This window comes from Paramisgurnus dabryanus, chromosome 13, assembly GCF_030506205.2.
Source record: "Paramisgurnus dabryanus chromosome 13, PD_genome_1.1, whole genome shotgun sequence".
NCBI classification, from domain to species: Eukaryota; Metazoa; Chordata; class Actinopteri; order Cypriniformes; family Cobitidae; genus Paramisgurnus; species Paramisgurnus dabryanus.
Window position 1 is genome coordinate 15,079,183 of NC_133349.1, and position 24,879 is coordinate 15,104,061.

At 37.8% G+C, this 24,879-nt stretch overlaps 1 protein-coding gene across 2 annotated transcripts in view; it reads left to right on the forward strand.

Annotated features, from left to right (window-relative positions):
• The first annotated feature begins 1,193 nt into the window (after positions 1-1,193).
• lmna (lamin A) overlaps positions 1,194-24,879 on the forward strand; it is a 28,639-nt gene continuing 4,953 nt past the window's right edge. Inside the window, exons 1-11 of one of the 2 annotated variants that reach the window (XM_065245406.2) lie at positions 1,194-1,312; positions 3,268-3,404; positions 4,027-4,388; positions 20,723-20,879; positions 21,771-21,896; positions 22,292-22,462; positions 22,672-22,797; positions 22,885-23,105; positions 23,208-23,493; positions 23,678-23,785; positions 23,868-23,987. In XM_065245406.2, coding sequence (XP_065101478.1) covers positions 4,042-4,388; positions 20,723-20,879; positions 21,771-21,896; positions 22,292-22,462; positions 22,672-22,797; positions 22,885-23,105; positions 23,208-23,493; positions 23,678-23,785; positions 23,868-23,987 — 1,662 coding nt within the window. In that variant the 5' untranslated portion in view covers positions 1,194-1,312; positions 3,268-3,404; positions 4,027-4,041. The remainder of the gene's footprint in view (positions 1,313-3,267; positions 3,405-4,026; positions 4,389-20,722; positions 20,880-21,770; positions 21,897-22,291; positions 22,463-22,671; positions 22,798-22,884; positions 23,106-23,207; positions 23,494-23,677; positions 23,786-23,867; positions 23,988-24,879) is intronic. The other variant, XM_065245407.2, reaches the window with a different exon arrangement.

The window sequence follows — 24,879 nt, forward strand, 5'->3', positions numbered from 1 at the left end:
TATGTTTAAACATCTTAATAGCATTAAAAATGACTCCATAATGAGCTTTGTATTGCAACAGTTATTTTAAAATGTGTCATTCACGCCTGCCACATTACACTTCACAGTCAGTGTATGACTTGTGTATCGGGTCTATTTCAGATGTTTATCTTATTTAAAATATCCATAAACTACATGTCCAATTTTTTACACTCTACAAATTTTTTCTTTAACCTGAGGACAAATTCATTGTTAAATTGTTATGTGTGACACTACTCAAGTAAATACTTAGGAGGAAACATAAACAATTGTAATGCTAGTTATTTTAAACCAACCAAGAAGTAGCTAATTTAAAATTACCCCAGTTTCCCCAGGGAATTTTCTACCATATCCAGCCCCCCTGAATATGATCATTTAAGAAATAAACATGCAATCAAGACAAAATCTACCATGTTAATCGACATGATCCTACCATGGGTTTTATTACAGTAAAACTCCTGAGAAAAAAAACAGTTTGTGACATACCAGTCACTCCTATATTAATTAACAATAAAACAAAATAATGCAGGCTGTCTTTGTAGTATGCAACATTTACATTTATTAATTTAGCAGACGGTTTCATTTTTATATCATAGAATGTAAATGTATAATTTTAGATTTTAAAATGTAAATATCTATTCTACAGGCATCTATGATCAGGAAGTCCTGCTGAAAACATATAATAGTAGCTTAAGTTTAAAAGGAGTGTCCACATAACGTGGAGATAACATTTTTGTTGTTTGTACCATAATACTTAAACTTTTTTATTTTATTTTTTATTTTAAAAAAATAAAATTGACCCAGTGCTGGGTTGTTTTAACCCAACTGCTGGGCTATTTTACCCCATGGTTGCATAACATCAACTCAACATTGGATAATTTTTAACCCAGCATGTGATCTGTCCAATATTATGTGTCAAAAATAACCCAGCCTTTTTTAGAGTGTAATTCTGTGTAACTGAAAACTGTTGTACACAAACGTGAACAATTACACTGCTTTATGTTAAAGAAAAATATTTTGTTATTATATTTATTGGTTCTTTCTTATCCCAAATAGCTGGAAGAAATCTAAAATGCAAGCCAAACCAAAGCTCGGGTCTTAGGAGGTTAAGCCTGCCTCTGTCTAATCTAATTTAACCACGGTCACCATGTATGAAGCCATTGCTTGTCTACGGAATGGCCACTAGAGGGCGTTTTACAGATCTTCTGCGCATTTGCAGAAGAGTCAGGAGGCTATGGTGGAGCCTGAACGCGCCTTCAAACATTTCCTGATTTTGGGATAGAAGAACCGTGACGTGAGTCATTATTTCCACAATTGAGTCTTTGGTTAACGTTTCATCCTCCGCGGTGGTTACTCTGGTCCATAGCAACGCCATTTTTGTGTGGTGTTTAGACTCAGACTTTCAATTCCTAATGCATGACTCACCAGTTTTAACAACCTATAATCTTCCTTAAATATATCCCAGTTGTTCATGTGAATTATATTCTTTAGAAATGAATTAGTCTTTTGTACAGCAGTAAAATATGCTTTTATTTAATCTTTTGTATAATAGGTTACAGATATTAATCATCATTTGTACTTGATGAAAATTATATGAACAGGCAACAGTATCATTTAAGGATGGTTCTGGAAGTGTGTAACACGATCTGAGTGCACGAGTGTTGTAAAAAGCATGCTGGTTGGAACCTGCAGCATCTGTCCCAAATTTACTCCACCCTTTGACATTTAAGTATTCCTGCAAAATAGCTGGCACTCTTGGGAAAATTAACTATAGTTTTATTATAGTTAAAGTTGGATTGATTAAAATGTGTATTACCAGATTTTAACTACAAGACATGTCATGTGTAAACTATGTATGTTCCTGTAGTGAGACTATTGTGAATTTGTGGTCACTGTGGTTTTACTACAAACTAAAAAAAAATCTGTGGTTGATCACTAGCCAATAGTTAAACCATAGTTAATTATCAAAAGGGATATGTTAATGTCTCCTATAACTTGACTTCCCAGTAGTTGCGACACTTTGGGTGGAGACTAGGGAATCTTATTGTTGTGTTGGAATGCTGTGTGTGTGTGTGTGTGTGTGTGTGTGTGTGTGTGTGTGTGTGTGTGTGTGTGTGTGTGTGTGTGTGTGTGTGTGTGTGTGTTAAAAACGAGGCAGCGAACGTTTAAATAGACAAAGACAGAAACATTAAAAGGGAGAAAGTACAGAAGTGTGTGTGTGTTCTTGAAGCCAGGCCTTTCTCACAGACTGCTGTGACTTTTCCATTGATCTACCCCTACGCTTTTTCCAGTATTCCATGTCATTTTCCTTACAGCCGTAACTTACGTCACAGTGTCCAGTGGTGTTTCCAGAACAGTTTCTTTGCACATAGTGATTAACACACAAAATCATAATTATTTACTGTGTTATGTTACTAGCATGATGTTAGTAACACCAAATCCTGGGTTTGATTCCCAGGGAATGCACATATTCCCAGGAATGCTTTTGATAAAAGCTTCTGCCAAATGCATTAGTGCTGATGCATATCTTTGGATAGCTTTGGTGCCATTCCCTAACATGTTTTGTATGATGCATACTTACTGATGAAACGGGTAGGTTGTTTTGCGAATGTGTCCTTACTTGTTCAGCAAGCAGTGTAAGCTAGTATGCACTATGTAGTGAAGGGGAGTAGCGTGTAAACTGAAGCACAACCTTCCTCCCTAAAAAGGATCTCATTTACTCCTTCTCTTTTTTCCTCAAGACACCTGATTGGATACTTTATTTTTAGTATGTCCTTCCCTGACAGGCTGGGTTTTAATACAAGAAGTGCTGTTTGCATCTCCACCAGCTTTCTTTGACCTTTACATTTAAAGCTTCGGACAGCAAGGATTGGTTTTATTGTGGATTTTCGTGAGAGATGAATACAGAAATGTTTTTCCTGGTGTATGCCTTTGGTTGGGATGCTTGTTGGGCAAAGCCCTGTGGACTACCTCTGATTTTATGGAAATATTATTATTTATTTTTAAATGCTGCATATTTTTGTTTTTTTAAGTTTTACGAATATAAATGATAAATGTTAGGATTAAAGTGAATGTTTCTGAAGGTACAGATTAGAATATATAATAAGTACCAAAAGTACCAAGATTTAACAACCGTAAATTCTGTATTCCCTTGTGTGGACCTACTGAGCCAGGCTTGACAAGCTCCACCTTTCTCTCCCTCCCTTGCTCCTCTTCGCCTCCTCCTTCTCTTCCTCGACCTTTGAAAAGAGGGTTGAGCGTCAGCGTGAGTTTCTGCCAGAGGCTTGGAGCGTAAGTCAGACCAGACACTCACTGCAGAGTTTGCTCTGGACACAGAAGCTTTAGGACCTTAAATAACACAAACCATCATCGCTTTCATCAACCAGGTTAGTGATTCTGGCATATTACAGTCTATTGATTACAGCTGTGTGTGGTGTAGTTTATAAATGCTTTTTGTAAACTACTTTCAGTTGTGTTGCTTATAGCTGTTAAGCATTGCAGAGGTAGAGGCACGTTTGGGCTCAGTAAGTCTGTCTAGGGGGAGTGTCGCACAGGCCTGTTTCAGCACATTGTAACGTTTGGTATTGCATTCAGGATTCATTCCAAACTAAATATCTATCTGATGAAAGCTGCCGTATGCATGTCAGTCATAAATATAGTGCATGTGTTTGGACAGTTTATCTAGGATACGCTGCAGTACATGCTGATACCACATTTATTTGTTTTGGAGGGGGATGTTTGAGGTTGTCTAAAAAAATAATGAGTGTTTACTCCTAAAAAAGTGAACATACTTGGATATGATTAGTGGTTGGGCGTGGCAGAGAAGGTAAGTCACATAGTGAGAGAGAGAGAGAGAGAGAGAGAGAGTGAGAGAGAGAGAGAGGGACTGTGGGTAGGCTGAGGGAAGGAACATGTGAGCCTAAAAATTTACATGGTTTTTTATTTCCATAAATGAGTTTATGAACTGTATCTCACTATAAATGAATCCTCCTTCTTGTACGGTTTTAGGGCAGTAGTGCAGCTATGGAGACTCCAGGTCAAAAACGTACCACCCGTGGAGGGGTTACCAACGTCCTGTCTCCCACCCGCATTTCCCGGCTGCAGGAGAAAGAGGACCTGTCCAACCTGAATGACCGTTTGGCGGTCTACATCGATAAGGTGCGATTTCTAGAGTCGGAGAATGCGACCTTGCGAATGCGCATTACCGAGTCGGAGACGGAGATCAGCCGAGAGATGGGTGGCATGAAAGCGGCGTACGAGGCCGAACTGGCGGACGCCAGGAAGACTCTGGACTCGGTTGCCAAAGAGCGAGCCCGACTGCAGCTGGAGCTCAGCAAAGTTCGTGAGGACTACAAGGAGCTGAAGGCCAGGTAGGTGTGCAGGTCACAATTCAATAATTAACTTATAAGATTAGGAGCCCTTGGATTTTTAATGATTTTAAAAAAGATTCTTCATAAAAAGTGCAAGTAATCATACAACAATGTTTAATTTCCAAAATCAGCAAATGAGTGCTTTCCCATTGAGTATATAAGGGGTTTCCTACCACCAATAACCAGGCTCCTAAAAAATACCCCCAGTTTCAGTTTCTATACAATGGCACGTCACATGTGCAAGTTGCTGACGCATAAGTACTGCAGGCACCGGCTGGTATCAGTGGACGCCTTTTCTTCCTCTCTAAAATTTCTTTCATATATTCAGGAGATAAGTTTAACCCAAGGAACAGAACGGTGCCGACCCCATGGCACTTAGCCTAGTCCTCTGCTAATTTTAGCTGAACTGTGACGACGGTTCGTTGCCTGGTGTGTCTGCTTTTTGCTCCTGTCACAAAAGCTGACAGCTTTCCGCTTTAGTCTCTATGATACATCTTTTCCTGTAACGCATTAGCTTAAACACATTTGCAATTATAGTTCTAATCATCATATTATGAAGAAGAATAGACATGGACAAAAGCTAGACAACATGCTTGGTTCAGTATTATACCGTGACTGTCATTACTGAATGTAAAAGCCACACATAACTGGAAAGCATTGTCCCCTGGCTTTAAATGCAGTGTTTGATGGATTAAATCTTGTGATGGGATCATATCCTAATACAAGGTGTAAATAGGGGCGCACGCACACATTCTGTCTCTTTTACAGTATATTGTGCTCGTCTGCTCCGGTATGAAAGGTGTGAACAGGTGTGAGATGTGGGTGTGTTTGGTTTGGTGGAGAAATGGCTGTTGGGTCCACACCCTTTACAACAGATTCATTGTGTTTTTTTGTTTATTTGGTCCACCAATGAATGAAATTAATTTCCACGTTAGAGTTGGTTTGTATTATAAATAAATAAAGCTTTTTGTTCTGCAATTTTATTAAATTATAATATAAACATTATAGCGACACGCAAGTTAGCAACCAATAAGCCCACGGATACACATTAAAGGTGCAGTGTGTAAATTTTAGCAGCATCTAGTGGTGAGGTTGTGAATTGCAACTAACGGCTCAGTCCACTGCTCACCCCTCGCTTTGGAAACACATAGAGAAGCTAAGGTAGCCACCCCCGGAAAAACATGTCATTGAGAGGGACAACTTAGTAAAAAAAGGTTTTCCCTTAAGGGCTTCTGTAGAAACATGGTGGCACAAAATGGCGACTTCCGAGTAAGGGGACCCTCCGTGTATTTAGATAAAAACATCTCATTCTAAAGGTAATAAAAACATAAGGGTTCATTATACAAAGGTTTTTATATACCCCTGATAATATAGTTTTGTATATTATTTTTCATTTCTGTCAAGAGATCCTTCTAAAAATTACACACTGCACCTTTAATAATGCATTTGGAGAAACATTTGTTTCCTTTATTAGGAATGCAGTATAAAGTTTGATTATTAGTTTTATCACAGTCATCATTAACTCTTTCCCTGCCAGCAGTTTTTATGATTTTCACAAAAGTTTAATGTCTTCCAGAAAATTCTTATAAACATACAATATATCAACAAAAAGAGCAGACCCTCTGCTTAAAAAAAATAAATACATTTTATCATATCAAATCTTGAACAAAAAGCTGGGATAATTGCATTTTTTTTATAGGACTTTTGCTAGATATCAGTTTAAGAATGATAACCAAAACATACACAGAGTTTTTATTGTTTTTGGATCAGTGGATGCTACAGTGTTTTATAAGTTGGGATTGCCGTAAAAATTCGTCATTGGCAGAGAAGTGTTTTCCGCCCATTGAGGAGATAACTAATAGTTAATTTAATTAATTTGACTCTTTCATATAACACTGAATAATATCTATAATATAATAAATATGACATTGAATGTATATTTAAATAAGTATATACTGTACAGAAGAATTAATGGTTATTAAAACGATTATTTATCAGGTTATCTGCAAATAATGGTTTACAGTCTACTTTTATTTGATGATTGTTATGTAATTGTTAGTTATTAGTCATAGTTTTTTTTTTTTTAGTTATTAGTCATAGTAATAATTAGTGTAATATTCTCAGACTGTTTATTCTGCGGTCTCTATGGCATTACATTTAGTCATGTTTAAGTGAGTGGTTTGTTCTCACCCAAAAGGGTGTGATGTTAAAGGGGAAGTTCACCCAAAAATGAAAATCGTGTCACCATATACTCACCTTCATGTTTGTATGAGTTTTTTTGTGTTAAACAGAATAAAGAAACTTATACAAACTCAACATGAGGGTGAGTAAATAATGACAGAACTTTTTATTTTTTGGGTAAACTGTCCTTTTAAGACAAACAGATACTGTATCATGGCCAATCACATCCCTTTACCAAATAATTTCCGCAACATTCTAGGACAGTTGTGTGAAACTAGAAAGTTCAGAGAAATTGCTTAGCTTCAGAGCTCAGTGCTATGGGTTATTGTCATTCCCGTATTACGTTTTGATAATATTTGTGGTTAAATTAGAGAAGCGGGCAGACCTGGATGGTCTTTATTTGTCTCCCAGTCTTTAAATGTGTTCCTGTAACAGTTCATCTTGTAATGCAGATTGGATCAGAGCTGTTTGGAAGTGTTTGGTTTCTACAGCAACCACGCAGACCTGCCAGGATGTGTGAGATGCTTATGAGTGGACTTAGTAGTGACTCATGAGCTTTAGGCAACTGTGAGGGACTCGCCTCATGAAAAAAGCCTTATGTCCATATTGAATCACCAGCATTGTCATATAGTTTGATACATAATACCTTATAGTTCTTTAAACACTGATTAACTGAGACTTTAGTAAAATTGTGCTTTAAAGGTTGCATTAGGTATCTGGACAGACAGCACATATTGTTAAAATGACCCAGTGCTTGCTACAGTAGGCCCGAGTGACCAATGAAAAGTTTCTGACAAATTTTTCACACACACCATATTTAAAATGTGTCCTTTGGTGTAGCTCAGGTTGGGATATGACAACAAGATTCAGATTGCTCAGTTTAACTACAGTTCAGGTGTCAGACTGATTTTTGAAGTGTCAGACAGTTCACATCTTTGGCTCTGAGGAGATGTGTGTGAATGTGGTTAGTGTACATGTGCTTCTGGTCTCTGTTGTTGGCTCTGGATGACACCATTTGGCTGTTGTGGTAATTACCAGACACAAGACTTAGTGTGTGTGTGTGTGTGTGTGTGTGTGTGTGTGTGTGTGTGTGTGTGTGTGTGTGTGTGTGGACAGGTGCAATGTGGGAGTGTGTGATCAGTTGGTTCATATGTGGAAAGATTGCAGCTGTGGACCGAGCAGATGAAACATGTCTTTCAATGAATTTTGAAAGAGCAACATGTCATCATCACCTAAAATGCAAATGTAGACTAAATAATCAACTATACTATCAAAAGGAAAGTTGGGAAAAGTCAGATGACATTATATTTAGAATTGTTTTGCTTTTGCAGTTTCTTAAAGGAAATTTGATTGATGTCTTTACTTATATTAAATGTATAATGTAAAAGTAATTGTCTTAATCCATAACTCTTTCCTATCTATCGTCATCTCTGTTTGCAAAATTGCAAGTTAATTGCAAAGTTTTATTGATAAGGGTCAAACTGACATAACCTGCAAAATCATACCTGACAGTTTAATTATAAATCATTGTTATAGGCCGCCGTTGTGAATCGGGCAAAGATAATGAGATTGTTTTCAATTATAATTTTTGTACTAGCAATAAAGGATTTTTGTAAATTTTTAAGCAAAAGAGTTATGGGTTGCAGCTTTAAAGGATCAGAGTGTAGATTATAGCGGCATCTAGTGGTGAGACTGTGAATTGCAACCAGCGGCTCAGTGCTTAGCTCACCCCTCCCTTTCGAAACACATAGTGAAACTACGGTAGCCACAAGGACAAACACATCATCGTCTGAGGACGGTTTCACATTTGGTGCGATTGCCTGGTCCGAACCCGAGTTCGATTGCTTCCCCCTCCCCATGCCCCCCATGGACTGTGTTCACATATTATTTTTGCATCCGAACCGCGGTACGCTTGCATCATCAAGCTGCAGCCGGCGCGTTCTCATGTTGCTTGGCAACCGCTGTAAACGAGAAGACGACAAGCGTGATTGACGAACTCCAAGCAGGGAGATGATTTCTGAATGCCTCCGCAAAAAATGACGTCGGCGGACAGACCGCGTTGTCATCGAAACGACTTTAGTATGTTTGCGGCAGACAGACGAAAGTGCGTTTCTGTATTATTTATTTGAAAACAAAACCAGAGGTTTAAAAAAATAAGAACAAAAAACTCAAGCAAGCATTCTATGCATTTTGTTGTCAAGGTAAGTGCACGCACACAAACACACACGTCTGTTTTGGTGGGAGATTCCATATAATACGTAATTAACAGCGGTTCACTTCCGCGATTTGGTACGATTGCACTCACATTAGCAGCGAACCGATCTGGAGTTCACATGAAACGAACCCCAGACCACCCTTTTTAAGCGGACTCGAGTATGTTTCGCGGGTGCGCACCCGAGTTCGGAAGACAGCGTTCACATCATCCAAATGTACCGAACTCTGATGTCAATCGAACCCGGGTGCGCACCAAAAGTGCTAATGTGAAAACGCCCTGAGACAACATAGGCTACGTCCGAAAGCTAAGGTCGCTGCCTCATAAAGCGATGACTTCAGAGGCATGAAGGCAGCTGCAAGAAGCGCTTTCGGACAGACATAATAGGCAGCCTAAAAAAATTTAGTTTGAAATATAAACAGAGAGCGCTTTTGTGTTAACTAATTACTAAACTACAATACTAATTTCTCCCAAGAAATGCAATTAAAAGGTGTAAAAAATGTGAATAAAACTTTATCTACACACAATTTGTGCTCCAGTCGTTTTTTTGGCCGCCATTTTATTTGTTCGAAAATAAAACAAATAGGTCCAGGTCTTGAACCTTCAAATAAAGTCATATCATGGCTAGGAGTGGCCGTTAAACCGGTAAATATGATACATTTGTCAACCGGTAGAGATTTTGGACTATCGTCTCTATTGAAGTTACACGCCCACGTCATGTTGCTGTGCGCGCGGTCACATAAACTTAACGCTGTACACGTATTTAAGCACTGAAGTTTTAATACAAGTGATTTAAGCCATTGAAACACAAATAGTAGCGCATCCGCTGCTCATTAAGATCGTGAGCATTTTTGCCACTTTATTGGCCTTAAAAACATATATGCGGCAAAATATGCGTCTTTGCAAGTATCCTCATGAACACGACTGTTTAGATTTTAAGCGAAAGTAAACGGATGAAAGTGAAAATGCATGTGTAACAGTTTATTGGAACCGGACTTTGGTCTTAAATGAGAAGTTACCTAATTTTGCTCCTATCTGTCCCTCATGTTAATCAAACAGCATTGAGAAAAAAATCTCTCACTGCTCTTGACTAATATATAAATATATAATTTATTATCATTCTTTCATTACTGACTGTGGAACAGTCTACCTGCTGTTATTACAACTGCCACCACACTACATGAGTTTAAGGTTAAACTTAAAACGTTTTCCTTGGCTTATAAGTGTAGTTGATATTGCGGTGTTTGGAGTGTTTTTATGTCTTTGTCCTGTCTTTTCTGGTGTAATTGATGTTTTTAGTTTTATTTAATTTTAACTCTATGGATTAATGTACAGCACCTTGGTCAACAATCGTTGTTTTTAGTGGTGCTACATAAATAAAGTTGAGTTGAGTTGAGTTGAGTTGTCTCTCTTCAGTGAGCTTGAGTTTGGTTTATTTTTAATCTTCTTTTTTGTGTTTGTATTTTGTATATTTTGCGTTTTATTGTGAGAATTATGAAAATTCTATGGCATTAAAAATTTTGGTCATATCGCCCAACCCTAATCATGGCTGTGGTTGTACATTGTTTAAAACATATTTGCCAAATGTTTTAAATGTTTTTAATTTTCGTTCAGTATTAGTTTTAATCTTAGTAATCAAGGGCGCATTTCAGCATCTCAAGACAAGAGGAAGTGTTAAAGATTAAAGTATTGATTATTAGAAGGTGAGCTTATCTCTGGTTTCAATAGTGTTAAAGTTGTGTATAGTATGCAACCCCATTGCCTCTCTATACTTGTGTTTCTTATGCAGCCTGATTGTAGTTGATGAAAATTTGGATCTTTTTGTGAGCCAATGAAGAATTCAGTCCAATTTCCACGGTATGTGGTTGTAATTGTTTTATAAACTGCATTCTGATCGTTATACTGTACATTGCTTTAGGGCAAACTGAACACAAGTAGGGCAGCTTTCAGCCTTAAAAAAATACTACTATGTTTGACTGGTGAGTCATTTCCTGGCCCTCCCTCTTTTCTTGCCATTGACTGGCTTACCTGTTATCTTCAGTGGTGCAAAGTTACAACTGTACTAGTCTGGCTAAAGATAACCTTATGGAGAAAACTCCACCCTTAAAGGTTTTATCTGTTTTATCTCTTTTTATGGTGTTAAAATCACACATATCACTGTCACTGTTATCCATTGTAATCCATGCCTCACGTCGCGCGGTACCGTATTTACTGCAGTTTGTTTATATAAAATACAATTGTAATCCATCAACACTACCAAAGTGCCATGTTACCACTACAGCGCTTTTTGTAAGGCTAACCTGCTTGTATTGATATACAGTACCTCTTTCTGCTGGATAGTGTTTAAACAGAACCACTTTAGTTTATGGGTTGTTTATGCAGAAAATTCCACAAAAGTGTTTATTTTCTCCCATCATCCTCTGGCTTTATCAAATCTAACACATGGCAATAAACACTTCCTATGGCGACACACACGTCACATTTAAAAAGATAATCCTTCTGTGGTTTGGCCATATGTTTCAAAATCTACTTTTACAACCAACTAGTGTATATTAAATGGTTACATTCTTAAAATGCCAGGTGACTATCAAATCTTAGATCTTACGTACCACTCCCATTATGGCAATTTCTTGCTTAGTTAAAGATTGTCTTGCCTTAAAAAAAGCAAGATTCACTTAAATATTTTTTTATCCATTTAACTCTCTCACACTCTCCTTAATCTCTCAACTTTTGCAAGCACCCGTATCAAAAAGCATTACGTTCATCACACCATATGCATCTAAATAGAAAATCATCTCTCATTTCTTAGTAAGGACCTGAATTTCATTGTAAGAGGTGTACAGATCTCTTTTCTTTTGTCACTGTGTTCACTGCCTCAAGGCAAATTTCGCTGCTCTCATGACCTCACTGAAGATCAACTGTCTTAAGCATATCATGTTTAAGACATAAATCATCCAAAATTTTAGGTTCTGTGCTACTTGCTTACTCTCTTGATAATGTAGTAAATTGTGACATCATCTGTGACATCACTTTGCAGAAAGTTACACATTTATTCCACCTCTGTTGAATGTTTTAACAAAATGCATTGCTCGACTGAGGTCACTTAAGGTCAAATAGTTGCAATGACAAAGTTAAAAAAATGTAAAAAGATAAATATTTAAAATGTTCTTCGTCCATTGATGGCTATCTCAGGCTGTGTGTTTAAAGTGTACTTGTAGGTGTCCAGTTATGTCAAATAAAAAAGTTATCCTGAGATCTCCAAGTCATCAGTTATAATGATTGGGTCTAGACATGAATACATATTTGGTTAGATACACACCGACTGATAACTTCTCAGTTTAGTATTTAAGTTGTTTTATTCTTAAAAGTGCACATGCACATCTAAATTTTTTCTCAAGCGCACATACAGTTCCAGTTGGTTGTGGTTGAATCTGGAAGGCCTGTGGACCGACTGACTCATTCGGTCGGTTATGTAATTGCCATCTTCAAACTATAAAGATCATACATGTTTTTCATTTGCAAGTAATTTGTTTAGAAATCAGAGTTAACCTGTGTACAGGGTTCTGCTGTGAAATTCTTCCCCTCATAGCTTTCAGTGTAACCGTTGTTTAAAGACAACGCATTTATGCAAAGACCACATAAAGGGGAAGGAGACAGAAAAATTAATGGGATAACGTTTGTTATAGCAGCCGTTTGAATGCAAGCCACACCCGAAGGTAAAAGAGCCAATCGGCTCATTACCAATGCACATTACCTGTACTATCTTGTACGTGCATCTATTTGTTTTGTCTGGTGGATCAAAGTTGGTTACAAACTTTTGATGGTTAAAATTAAACACGATGTGCTGAAACTTTGTTAGTGTTGCTAAAATGCCATCATCAAAGTCTGCAAAACTATTCATGAATAGAGAGAAAGATAGAGGAGGTGGAGTCACGTGGTGGTGCCATGTGACTCATAGCCTGAGTTGATATTGCCCTTTGCCAGATCCAAACCACACATAATGAGGAACGCTACACATGCACATACACATTTAAACACACCAGTTCTGTTTCATTCTTAACCAAAGCCAGCTGCATACATGCAAAATTATATTTGGGCGGACGGAGATAGGCATCTGGTTATGTTTATTATGTTAAAGAGTCACTGGAAAACTGTTTATATCACACGGCCAGAGATCCTCATCCTGTAGTTTGCTAAGATTTTGTTAGTCCGGGTTCGTGTAAGCGTAGGGAGGAGCGGGTTACTGTAATTGGCGTTCTTCTGGCGGTGTCGACGGGCCACGGATGTAAAGGAGAGAGTGAGTCACCATCGGCGTCTCCGGCTCCTTAACACAATGCTGCCACGCTGGCAGGACTTAACTGAATTCTCCACGTTACAAACTCTGAAACAAAGCGCTCTTTATTAAAGCATATTGTAAAGGTAGATTTAGTATACGTGCATGTTTCTAACTCCAGTCTGAGAGCATAGACAGATTTGGCATTGTAGAGATGAGGCCCAGTTGCTGTACAACTGCGCTCAGCTGTAGTATGATTGCATTAAAATATGTAGCAATTTGTGCCGTAATTGTCACTGAAATATAAGCAGGATGATTTTGCACACGTCTTGCTTTTTAGCCTGACTAGACAGAAGGATTAAATAAATTATGGCTGTTTTAAACTATGAAAGCAAAGTCTGTAAGCAGTTGTCATGTGCTATTGAATTAAACAGAGGGAATAATGTACTGTTTGTTTTAGGTTCTTTGCTTCTGTTACAGATAGGGACATGTCTCGATAATAAGGTCACACCTTTAGATCTACCAGTGAGATTAAGAAGATTCCTAACATTTAATTTTTTTCATTTTTGTGGCACTTTACCTCGATTTACTTGGAACAGAACACCTAAGCTTAGCAATGTGGTTATATGTGAATATGTGGTTATGCCGGTGTCATTTTTCAGATTTTTTTTAACGTAGTGAGCATACGGTTATTTTCTAAAATCTAAACGAACAGGAAGTGTTACATTACTGGTAGTGTTACAGTATTTCTTATTCAAACCTACTAAACCAATGGGTTTCATAATGTTATAATTTATTTTCATGTTAGTTTTCCATCTCTTATTTTGGAAGTCTTTGTTCATCGTCCTTGTAGTTTGTTTTTTTGTGTTACTCTGCCAAACTTGTTATAAGAAACGTAAAGGCAACTATTCAGATGTAAGAGCACGGCCACAAAGGCTGACATTAGTCAGGTAAGGATGAGTATTGATATATCTAAAATGATTGCAAAGAAAAATTATACTGTCAAATAAATGCACATGGATATGACAAAAATCGGGGCCTCAAAATTCTGAAAAATTCCTACAAATTAATGTCACGTCATCATCTACAGGATCCTCTATAAAAGGACATGATATTTAATCACTTAGACAGCTTCTGCACCCAAGTATATCAAATTAGCTTTCAAGTCATTTCAATTTAGTTTTACATTTTAAGTAAAACTTTTTATGTACTAAATATATAAAATAGTATGTAAAATGACTTTTTAACACAGCTTAACTTAAAGTCAGCTAAAAATGTTTACAGTGTACATAATAAAAGTGTAAACAATGAATGAAGTGAATAACTAACAAGATTTTTAAACACCGCTACTGCTAAACAGGGGATGAGACTGCAAGAAACTCTGAGATTACAGGAAAAAACTGCTCCTGAACAGGCTAGGTTCTAAGTTACCCTGAAAACAGACTCTGAGTAAACGTTATCCTTTCCTTTTGAAACAGCCTTGACTTACCCTTAACATACCTCCCATTCTAAAACGGAAAACTCAGTTTTCCTCAGTTCAGGGTTATCATTCAGGGCCCCAGGTCTTGTTAGCCTTGACTGTCATGTGTATATAAATTCCCCAGTTTTTCTTTGTTCTTGTTTAGGTATTGTTTGTATGTTGTTGTTTCCAGTGGTTTTCATGTTCATGCACTTGTCGTGCAATGAATAGTTTATTTGTTGAATTATTAAACAATTTCTTTGTTAAGTTCTTCATGTTGCATGTATATTATAATTTCATTAATATTTTTATATTCATAATCTTATATATTAAGCGTAAATCTCAAATTATTTATGCAACTGTAATTGCTTTGCAAATGCACGTCAGCATTAAAACGTCTGTAAAATGCTTTTCTTATAGCCTTCAGTTCACATCACAGCCATGAGCATGATTTGGTATTTGCTATTGTTAGTCAGAACAAAAGTTAGTGAGGGAAAGGGACATTTAGTTACCATAATGAGTGCAGTGTGAGTCATTAACATTTTTGGTATGAATTTTTAGAAGAGAGAAGCTGTAGATTTGCACATATCTGCTAAAAGTACATTTGTCAACATTTAGGAGTACACCAACATATATAGATGACTAGATAAATGGTTAGATTAATATCCGTATATAGAGATTATCTACATTATAGGTATTGCATAATCTTTTTCATCTTGATAGCTGTTAAACACTATTAAGGATTTATGTCCTTAAGAGATTTTAACATTTTCTCCCAGATTTTGATCCCAGTGATGTGCCAAATTTAGTTCTGTCCTGGTCTACTTGGAGCTCTTTTCAATTTGTCGAGTGAATTATAGGACCCTGTTACCATTTTTTTTCCTCTTGACCATATGGTTTCCCCTTCTGTATGTTTTATTTGGTTTCCATGGAGACGTATTTGGTTTATTGGTGAGAGTGAGTCAGAGTCGTCTCAACAGTTACTTAGAGCTATTTTTTGACCGGTGAGGGAATGGGGAACCCCTATATGAGATGTTTCTGTTTTAAGATCATCTCACATGTGTTGTACCCATACAGATACGGTGGAAAATAGAAGTGTAGGTCACGTTTACGTCAAAAGCAGTGAATGGGTGTATTTTAAGATTGTAAGGCTGAATGAAGAAGGGGAGTTGCTTGGTGATATGATTTGCAAATTGTTTTAATTCAACATAGGAACAAGTTAAAAAAGAAAAGGAAATAACTAATTAATAAGTAATTAACTTGTATAGCAGTCAGTTTTGTATCGCACTTCTCATGTTATTGTTTGTTTTGTTTTTTTGCTGTTTACCTCACTTTTGTACAGCAAGTCGCTTTGGATAAAAGTGTCTGCTGAATAAATGTAAATGTAAACAAGCACTTTTCCCAGTCCTTTATTAGACTAATAATGTGTTGTGTCCCATAGTATGGTTTTACTATTTAGTTTCTTTATTGTTTTACAAAGCTTTTAATAATGCTTACAATCATTTTCTTTCTCAAAACCTTCCAGCAGGTAACAGCTGTCTGTTTCAGGCTGTTACATGGTACTGTTTCCTACAAGCATCTGGTTGCCGTATTCACAGTTAATACAGGACGAGAAAGACAATGAGCAAAATTCTGAGAATATGCACCTAAACAAGACTTTGTTTATTTAGGTGATTGTATTCTTGACATCTTTGGCTATATTCGTGAGAGCCACACATGTAATGTTTCGTTCAAATATAATGGTGGTGACTATTGGGTTTGTGTAAGGTTAAGAGATAAATGGGCTTTAAAGTGTGGTTTTGGAATCATAAGTGCATTATAATGAATGGCTATGAGTTTTACTAACACCATCTACTGGAAAATGTGCATTTGGCAATGTTTTGACTACACACAGTAAGTGGTTCTTGGGGAAACCCAATTTTTTTTCTTGTTTTAGTGGTCTTTTCCCTCAAAGATGTCCATATTTTCACCTTTAGTCATGAGGCCCACTCACTTTGCCATAGTAACCATACAGCAAACATTAAGATGGCTTTTTGTGGGTTTCATTTTCGTCACAGAAGAAAACAAAGATAGTTGTGATTTGCAGAGGAGCTGGAGGCTGAGTAGATGCATTCCTCTCTTGCTCGCCCTTTTTTCTCTCTTTACCCAGTTTTCATTGTGCCTAAAATGTTTCCAATGGTTTTACGATGCCAAGCCAAACCCATTTTTCCTTTTCTCACACACACATACAATCCAACACACAAAGTGCACACTTACTGGAACTGATGCTTATATTGAAGAGCCCCTGTGTGCCAAATGCTGTAATTTTACAAACTCTATACCATATAATACAGTTTTTCCAGTTGTGTTTAATAAAATAAACCACATTTTTGTTCCCATGATTTAAAGCTGTAGTTAAGCTTAGCCAAATAATCTATCGCTGACCAATCGCAGTATAAACTTTGACCAGGCTTGGGCAAACAACAAGTCCTGTCAACAACATAGAGAACCGGCACAGAGGGGACATTAAAACATGTTGTCCTATTGTCTACTTTTAAGAGCCTCTGGTTCGTTTGACTTCCTGTGAACAGATCCTTGAGATGCTGGAAACTAAATAAACAGAAAAAGTGAAATGCTGATAAATATAACAAGATAATAGAAACCAAATAAGGGAATGAACTGCTGATGTGAGTTTAACTGTAAACACTGACTCATTAGTTTAAAAAAGTATCCTTTAAAAATGTGGACCCCAGGGTACTGTAAAACTTTTAATGTGTCCCCTAAAGGAACACCACTGCAGAACAAGCATTTCAAAGATCTGCCAGGTATTGTGTTATAAAGTATAAAATTAAACAAGTATGCATGTGGTGTTGACGAATGGGCTTGGTTTCTATTTGCTAAAGAGAAGTGTGCAGTGTTCCAGTGCACTGTGAGCTTGTGTTACTGCTTGTGTGTTGTCGTAACTCCTGCAGCACAGGCCTCAAGTCTCTCTGTGTCCATTGAAACAATTTATAATGATGTGATTTGGGCAGAATTTTCCACATAAACAGAGTGCATTTGATATAAGCTGCAATATCTCTTGGAAATAAAGGTACGAAAGCTGTCACTGAGACTGTACCCTTTTAAAAACTACAACTTTGTTTCTTAAAAAAGTATATTAGTACCTCAAAGACACATATCCGTATCAAATGTATACATATTTGTACCTAAATGGTCCTTTTCAATGGGTACTGTCCGAATGACAGCTTTTGTACCTTTTTTTCTGATAGTGTATTATGTACATTTAAAGGTACAGTTAACTGTTTTGTACCCCTAAAATTTTACTGTTCAAAATTTTTCTTAAGGTACACAATATGCCTTTAAGTTATATGTTTCCTTTAATATTTTTAAGGTATAAATTAAGCTATGGGGGTACAGCCCCAGTGACAAAAAGGTACAGTTTTACCTTTTTTTTCTAACAGTGTTCTCTGAGCATTTACAAAAACTACCTCTGATTTCATGGAAAAATGAAAGTATTATACAAGGCGGCTATTTTGTGTGAGTTCATACAAATTGTCCAAAAAAATTTGATCAGGAAAGTGCAAGAATGAAGCTGCAACCCCTAAACCCAGTTTCACTGTGGTAAAAGCAGATTGTACCAAAGCCTTTTTAAGGATGTTGCATCATTGCGCCTGTACACCACCATATTTGCATCGCCTCCAGATTTTGCTGAAGCACAAAGTCCCTTCCCCAGAGGATTTCATTCTTTAATGGTTGATGATTGGCTCTTTTTACTGGAAGGCGGGACTAGAGTGGCCATACTGACCATTGCGATCTCCCCAATTAATATCAATACCAGTGACACATCTTGTTAATATTAAATGTCTTAAATTGTTGCACTTAAATTTTTACATTTACTCAACTTAAATTAACAATTCATTTCAACTTTCTTGAATAGTGAGGAGTTATAAATTATACCCCTACACAATACAAAGTTGAATTAGCTTAAGTTATTTCAACTTTATTTTTATAATTTATAGCAACTCCTCGCTAGTCAAGAAAGTTGAAATTAATTGTAATTTCAAGTTGATTAAACTTAAAAATGTAACACTGCGTTCACACCGCCGCCGACTTAAGCTTCCAAGGTTACCGGAAGTCATTCATTTACAATGGAAGCTGGCTTTTTTCAGCTGCAAAAAGCGTCAAATCCATTGGCATGGCGTTTTGAGCGACCAGAGCGTTAATCAGAAAGTTGAAAGAAGCTCATCTTTATGGTAATGAGCTATGACGCGGTTCAGTGGCAATCAGCGGTAAAACGCCAGCAACCAATCGGAATATAGCCTAGACGTTCTTTGCTGGCTGCTGATTTGGAGAAACATACAATGTAAACTTTCGTTCCTACCAAAACATTAGTTTCGAGAAAACAGACTTCAGAGCGGCCAAAGCGTCAACAAGTTTCCCCAAACATTTTGACAGGCATCCTTGGCCGGATGGCTTGAGCTTCTTTGGAAGCTGAAGTCGGCGGCGGTGTGAATGTACAGTATGTGCAACAAGGAATTTTTACAGTGCTCGAGTAACGTCTCACAAATTCATAAGAATTAGCTTGCAACCTCTTAAAATATTTAAGAATTGCAATTAGTTTATGTTGAAACCCTACTTGAATTAAAGGCATTTTTTAACTGCCTTTGATGGAACTAAAACTTCCATAACCAGTTCTTCAGAAGTGTTTTTGTTTTTAAGCCGACAGTTTCTTCCCTGTAAAAAATCTCAGGAATAGTTTAAGCAGATACTAGCCTAATAGGAATGCTGGTGGAATACATTAAATATGAACTAATGATATATTTAATTACATGAAATGGATGATGCAGCATCTATACTGCTAGGTGTCAGTAAAAGTGTCAGAGATTACTTATGTATTGGTTTCCAGCCTTGTAAAACTTTTATTGAAGATAATGTGACTGGAAAGAATAGAATGAGTCCTAAAAGACCCTGTGTTGTTTTCAATGGGAAGTTGATTGAATTCCCTCCCACAGGAAGCAGGTATCAGGATTGCTCCACTTACACACCAAATCTCAGTTTAACATACATAGACAAATAAATTTAGCCATTTATACTGTAGGTTTATTTTCCCAAACAATTAAACATTTTAGCGCTGTGGGGTTTATTGAGAAACCAATGATTGCTCAACCAGTGATGTTAAATTAGAGCTAGATTAGATTATTTCATTTTTTATCAACAGCAGACATCTACAATCAATTTTGTTTCTATATACACTGACACATACTTAGTGTACAATCCAGTCTTGGAGTAGAGAAGTAAGTGTGTGGTTGGGTGGGTGGGTGTTTGGTTGTCTGGGTGGGTGGTGTGTGTAAAGCGTGACAGTTGAAATAGTTTTATGCCCTGTTTGGTTGTTAATCATGTCAATTATAGTGAGCTTGAGTTACTTTACCAGCCTTTTGAAATGTGATCTGTGCAAAGAAGAGTCCTATAGACTCTCAGTGTTTTGAAATAAAACATACTGTCTAAAACATTGTACTGCATGTCTGGGTGGTACATTTGAAGCTGAATGAGATGTTTACAGAGGATTAGAAACTAAGACACCTACAATTAATGGGGCTTTGTGCCATTTTAGATAAAGAATTTGGCAAACTTGAACCTTCATTTAGTACAATCAGCCAGTCATTTTTCTTTCACTGATTTGTTTACCAAGATGTTCAGCTGGTTTGTGTTATATAAGGATTTTGTGTGGTTCTTATTATGTTTTGGAGCTAAACAACCCAGAGTCTTGCACATGTGGTTTAAATTCACTGTTGGAGGTTGGAGGATTTTTTAAAAGAGCGGTTTATTGGGGTTAGTGTTTATAGATTTTAAGGGGTCCTGGGTTTTGGTACAAAATGAGCCTGGGAAATTTGGGCAGGCTGACATTAATATGCATTTGATTGATTATTGCATTTTACCATTTATGCATTTGGCAGATGGTTTACCTAAAGTGACTCAAAGTTCATTCAAGATATACCTGTACATATTTTAACACTAACTGTTTTCTGGAAATCAAACTTTGAGCTACATGAACACTTTTACAAGCTTTGCCTTGGTACTTTAGATGTTAAAGTTTTTTGCAATGCAATCATTTAGCCAAAAATGGTTCTTCTACGACCTTGTGAAGCAAATTTACCTTGTACTACCTTCTACCTATGTGTGTCTGGGTGAAAAAATGCTCTAACTCTATCTCTTTATGTTTGTAACTATAGGAACGGTAAAAAAGAGGCGGCTCTTGAAACGGCTTTGGCCAGGCTGAAGGATCTGGAAGCTCTGCTGAACTCCAAGGATGCTGCACTCTCCACTGCTCTTGGAGAGAAAAGAACCCTGGAGGTGGAAGTCCGAGATCTGAAAGCCCAACTGGCCAAGGTGATGACTTTTTTAAAAACGTCAGACTCAAGGGTAGTGTAGTGGTTACAAATTCAGTGTTTGCTAAGAACCAATACGATCTGGTTGTCAGTTTATACCTGTTGAGGTCCAGGAGTATTCAGGGTTCCCACGGGTCCTTGAAAGTTTGTAAATCTAAGGCCCTGGAAAGTTGTTGAAAATATACATACATAGATACAGGTCATTGAAAGTGCTTGAATCTATTTTATGCAAGAAACTTTCTGGAAAAAAATCCACATTATTCCCTGTGTAGTGTAGGATAATATCATAAAATTTCTAGCCTTTTAAAACTGTTCGCTTTAAATGCTTATATATATTCTGTATGCGAATGCTGATTCATACCAAAATGCTTTTTTTGCATAGTTGTGTTTGACACATGAAAACGTCTCGGGTTATGTATGTAACTGTTGTTCCCTGAGAGGGGAACGAGACTCTGCGTCTCCCTTGCCATACTTCCTGCGCCCCTGTAACGGCGTCATTGGCAATATTTCAGATAGCGATATACTTCCTGGCTCCCGCATCACCCTGTTTTTGTCGTTAAGCCTCATCATTGGTAAAATTTGATATACATATTCAGATGCATTTACCTCTAGAGGCGTGCCCAAAGTGTCACCACAGTGACACAGCGTGAGTTCCCTTGAAAGGGAACTGTAACAATGCATCTTAAGAGGTAACTCGATGTAACCTTGCTTTTACTTGAAATGTGTCCCCACATTTAGTCCTTGAATTGATGGTATTGGACCTTGAAAGTCCTTGAATTTGAAGTTAACTAAGGTGTGGGAACCCTGAATATTAATAAAATATAAAGACAAGTGTTGTTGTTGTTTAAGTGTGTGTTGAACTTTAATAAATGAATGTAAATGTGCGTTACAGCTGGAGGGAAATCTGAATGATGCTAAGAAGCAACTACAGGATGAAATGCTGAGGCGTGTGGATGCTGAGAACCGAATCCAAACCTTGAAAGAGGAACTGGAATTCCAGAAGAACATTTATAAAGAGGTCTCGCACACCTAATTTTTACACTTACATTTTTTGCACGGATAGTTCACCCAAAATCATAATTTACTCACTCTCGTATTGTTATAAACCTATGTAAATTTCTTTGTTCTGATAAACATGAAGGAAAATATTTTGAAAAATGTTTGTGACCAAAATTATCAGGAGCCTCACTGACTTTTTTACTATGTAAGTCAATGGGGCTCATGATCGGTTTGGTTACAAACATTCCTCAAAATATCTTCTTTTATGTTCATTAGAACAAAGTAGGTTTGTAACAACATGAGTGATGACCACATTTTCCTTTGGGGTGAACTATCCCTTTAAGTATGCAATGTTTACACAGATAGTATCCCATATATCAGTGTAGACCTAATGTAAAAGATGTTTTTATACAGGAGATCCGTGAGTCTAAACGCAGGCATGAGTCGCGTATGGTGGAAATCGACAGCGGCTCTCCACAGGAGTTTGAGAGTAAACTGGCCGAGGCTTTGACTGAACTCCGCATCCAGCATGAAGAGCAGCTTCGTATCTACAAAGAGGAGATCGAGAAGACCTACAACGCTAAGGTAACACAACCATCAATGTATGAGCCGATGAATGTGCTGGATTAACTTTAATGGTACGCTGCTTTATGATCTCCCGGAGGCACTTTGGATTAACCTGTCCGCCCTTTATACATAATTGCGGAGTGATCTAGTTCCAGGAGCATTTGTCAGAGATTTAGGATATGAAAGCATATGCAATACTTAAATGTCATGCTGTTTTATGTTTGCAGCTTGAGAATGCTCGCCAGTCCGCAGACAGGAACAGTCATTTGGTGGGTGCCGCCCATGAGGAACTGCAGCAAAGCCGTATGAGGCTGGAGAGCATGACCTCTCAGCTCAGTCAACTGCAGAAACAGGTACACACACGTGCGTGTGCTTCAAATGTTTATTGCAGTGCTTAAAGGCAAGCGTTGCTTAGAAATTCCTTTTCCTGTAATTGTTAGTTGGCCGCTCGTGATGCGAAGATCCGCGAGCTGGAGGAGGGTCTGTCCAGAGAGAGGGAGATCTTGCGCCGTCGCCTGGATGACAAGGAGAAAGAGATGGCTGAAATGAGACAACGCATGCAGCAACAGCTGGACGAGTACCAGGAACTCTTGGACATCAAACTTGCACTAGACATGGAGATCAGTGCCTACCGGAAGCTTCTGGAGGGCGAGGAGGAGAGGTGAGAGAAGTCACTCAATGCGCACCTGGTCCTAAAATAATGTACATTACATGTACAACTTCATATGCTTACTTACAAATCTCTGATGTGGTTTTTGTCAAGGCTGCGTCTCTCTCCAAGTCCTCCTCCTACACGCAGTGTAACTGTGTCCCGCACCTCTGGTTCTGGTACTCACGCACGTGTGGTACAGAGCAGCACCACTCGCACCGCATCCGGCAGTGCGAAGAAACGGCGACTGAACGATAACGACAGCGATGCCTCTAGCGTGGTCGGCGGAACCGTCACACGTACACGCGTCTCCCAGCAGGCCTCCGCCAGTGGCCGCGTGACTGTGGACGAAGTGGACATGGAGGGAAAATATGTCCGCCTTAGTAACAAATCTGACCAGGTGAGAAAAGAAAACCTTTGCAGTGTTAAGCAATGCTTTACCAATTGAAACACAGGGATTTATTCCCATTACATATCTTGAATGCCTTGGCAAATGTGTAAGTGTAAATGAACAATTAAAGCAAATAATTTTAACAGTTAATTCCTTAATTGTTATTAATTGCATTCCTTTATTTTTTACCCAGGATCAAAATTTGGGACACTGGCAGGTGAAGAGGCAGATTGGTTCTGGAAGTCCCATTATCTACAAGTTCCCACCAAAATTTACCCTGAAGGCGGGCCAGACTGTCACCGTGCGTATTCATTTTAATTTGTAACATTTGTCTTCTATTGTATAAATTCCTGCGGTAACTTAGTGTCCCAACCTGTTACCAGATTTGGGCCGCAGGAGCTGGTGCATCCCACAACCCCCCGTCTGACCTGGTGTGGAAGACCCAGAACTCGTGGGGCAGTGGAGATCTGTTTCAGACCACCCTGATCAGTGCCAGTGGAGAGGTGAGATCATGTTAAATGTATTTCTGGTCTCAGTTTAAGATTATCCAAAGATTATAGAAATTAACAAGATATCACAATACTGTTACAATGAATGTGGAACAATGCAAAGCTCAATATGGCCACTCCAGCAACTAAAATCCTGCCTTTTAATAAAAAGTGTTCATCAGAGCAAAGACATTTATACAGATTTGTAACAACATAAGAGTAAATGATGACCAGATTTTTTATTTTTGGGTGAACTGTCTCTTTAACAACCATAATTTATGGTACTGTTGATATCAGGTTTAATTGTTGGTTGGAAATTGTTTTTCTGATTTTGACTTTTTTAAGATATCAGTCTTCCCCCTTTTAAGTAGATGTAATAGGACCTGGTCTAAGACTTTGTTAAAAGGACTTAAAAGTAGTGGGTTTAAAGGAAAACACCACGGGCCCTATTTTAACGATCTAAGCGCATTGTCTAAAGCGCACAGCGCAACGTCTAAATGGGCGTGTCCAAACCCACTTTTGCTAATTTAACGACGGGAAAAATGGTTTGTGCGACGAGCGCATGGTCGAAAAAGGTTGGTCCTTATTTTTTTTTGAGTAATGGGAGTATTTTGGGCGTAACGTGAAATAAACCAATGAGAGTCTCAGCTCGCATCCCCTTTAAAAGCCAGTTGCTCTGGCGCTGTGCGTAATCCCTATTTAGATGACGGACTTTGTAAACTGAAAAACTAAGCGGAGGAAGAAGATCCCCAGTTTAAGATTAATGTTAAATAATTGTGTGGTTTTTCACTTGTATTGAATTTTTTTTATTTTTATTAAAACCTTTAGAACCCGTTTTCTTTTAGTCATGGAAGTAAAAAAGCAGGCTTTTAATTGCTTTAAACGTATGGCTATCCAATATCATCAA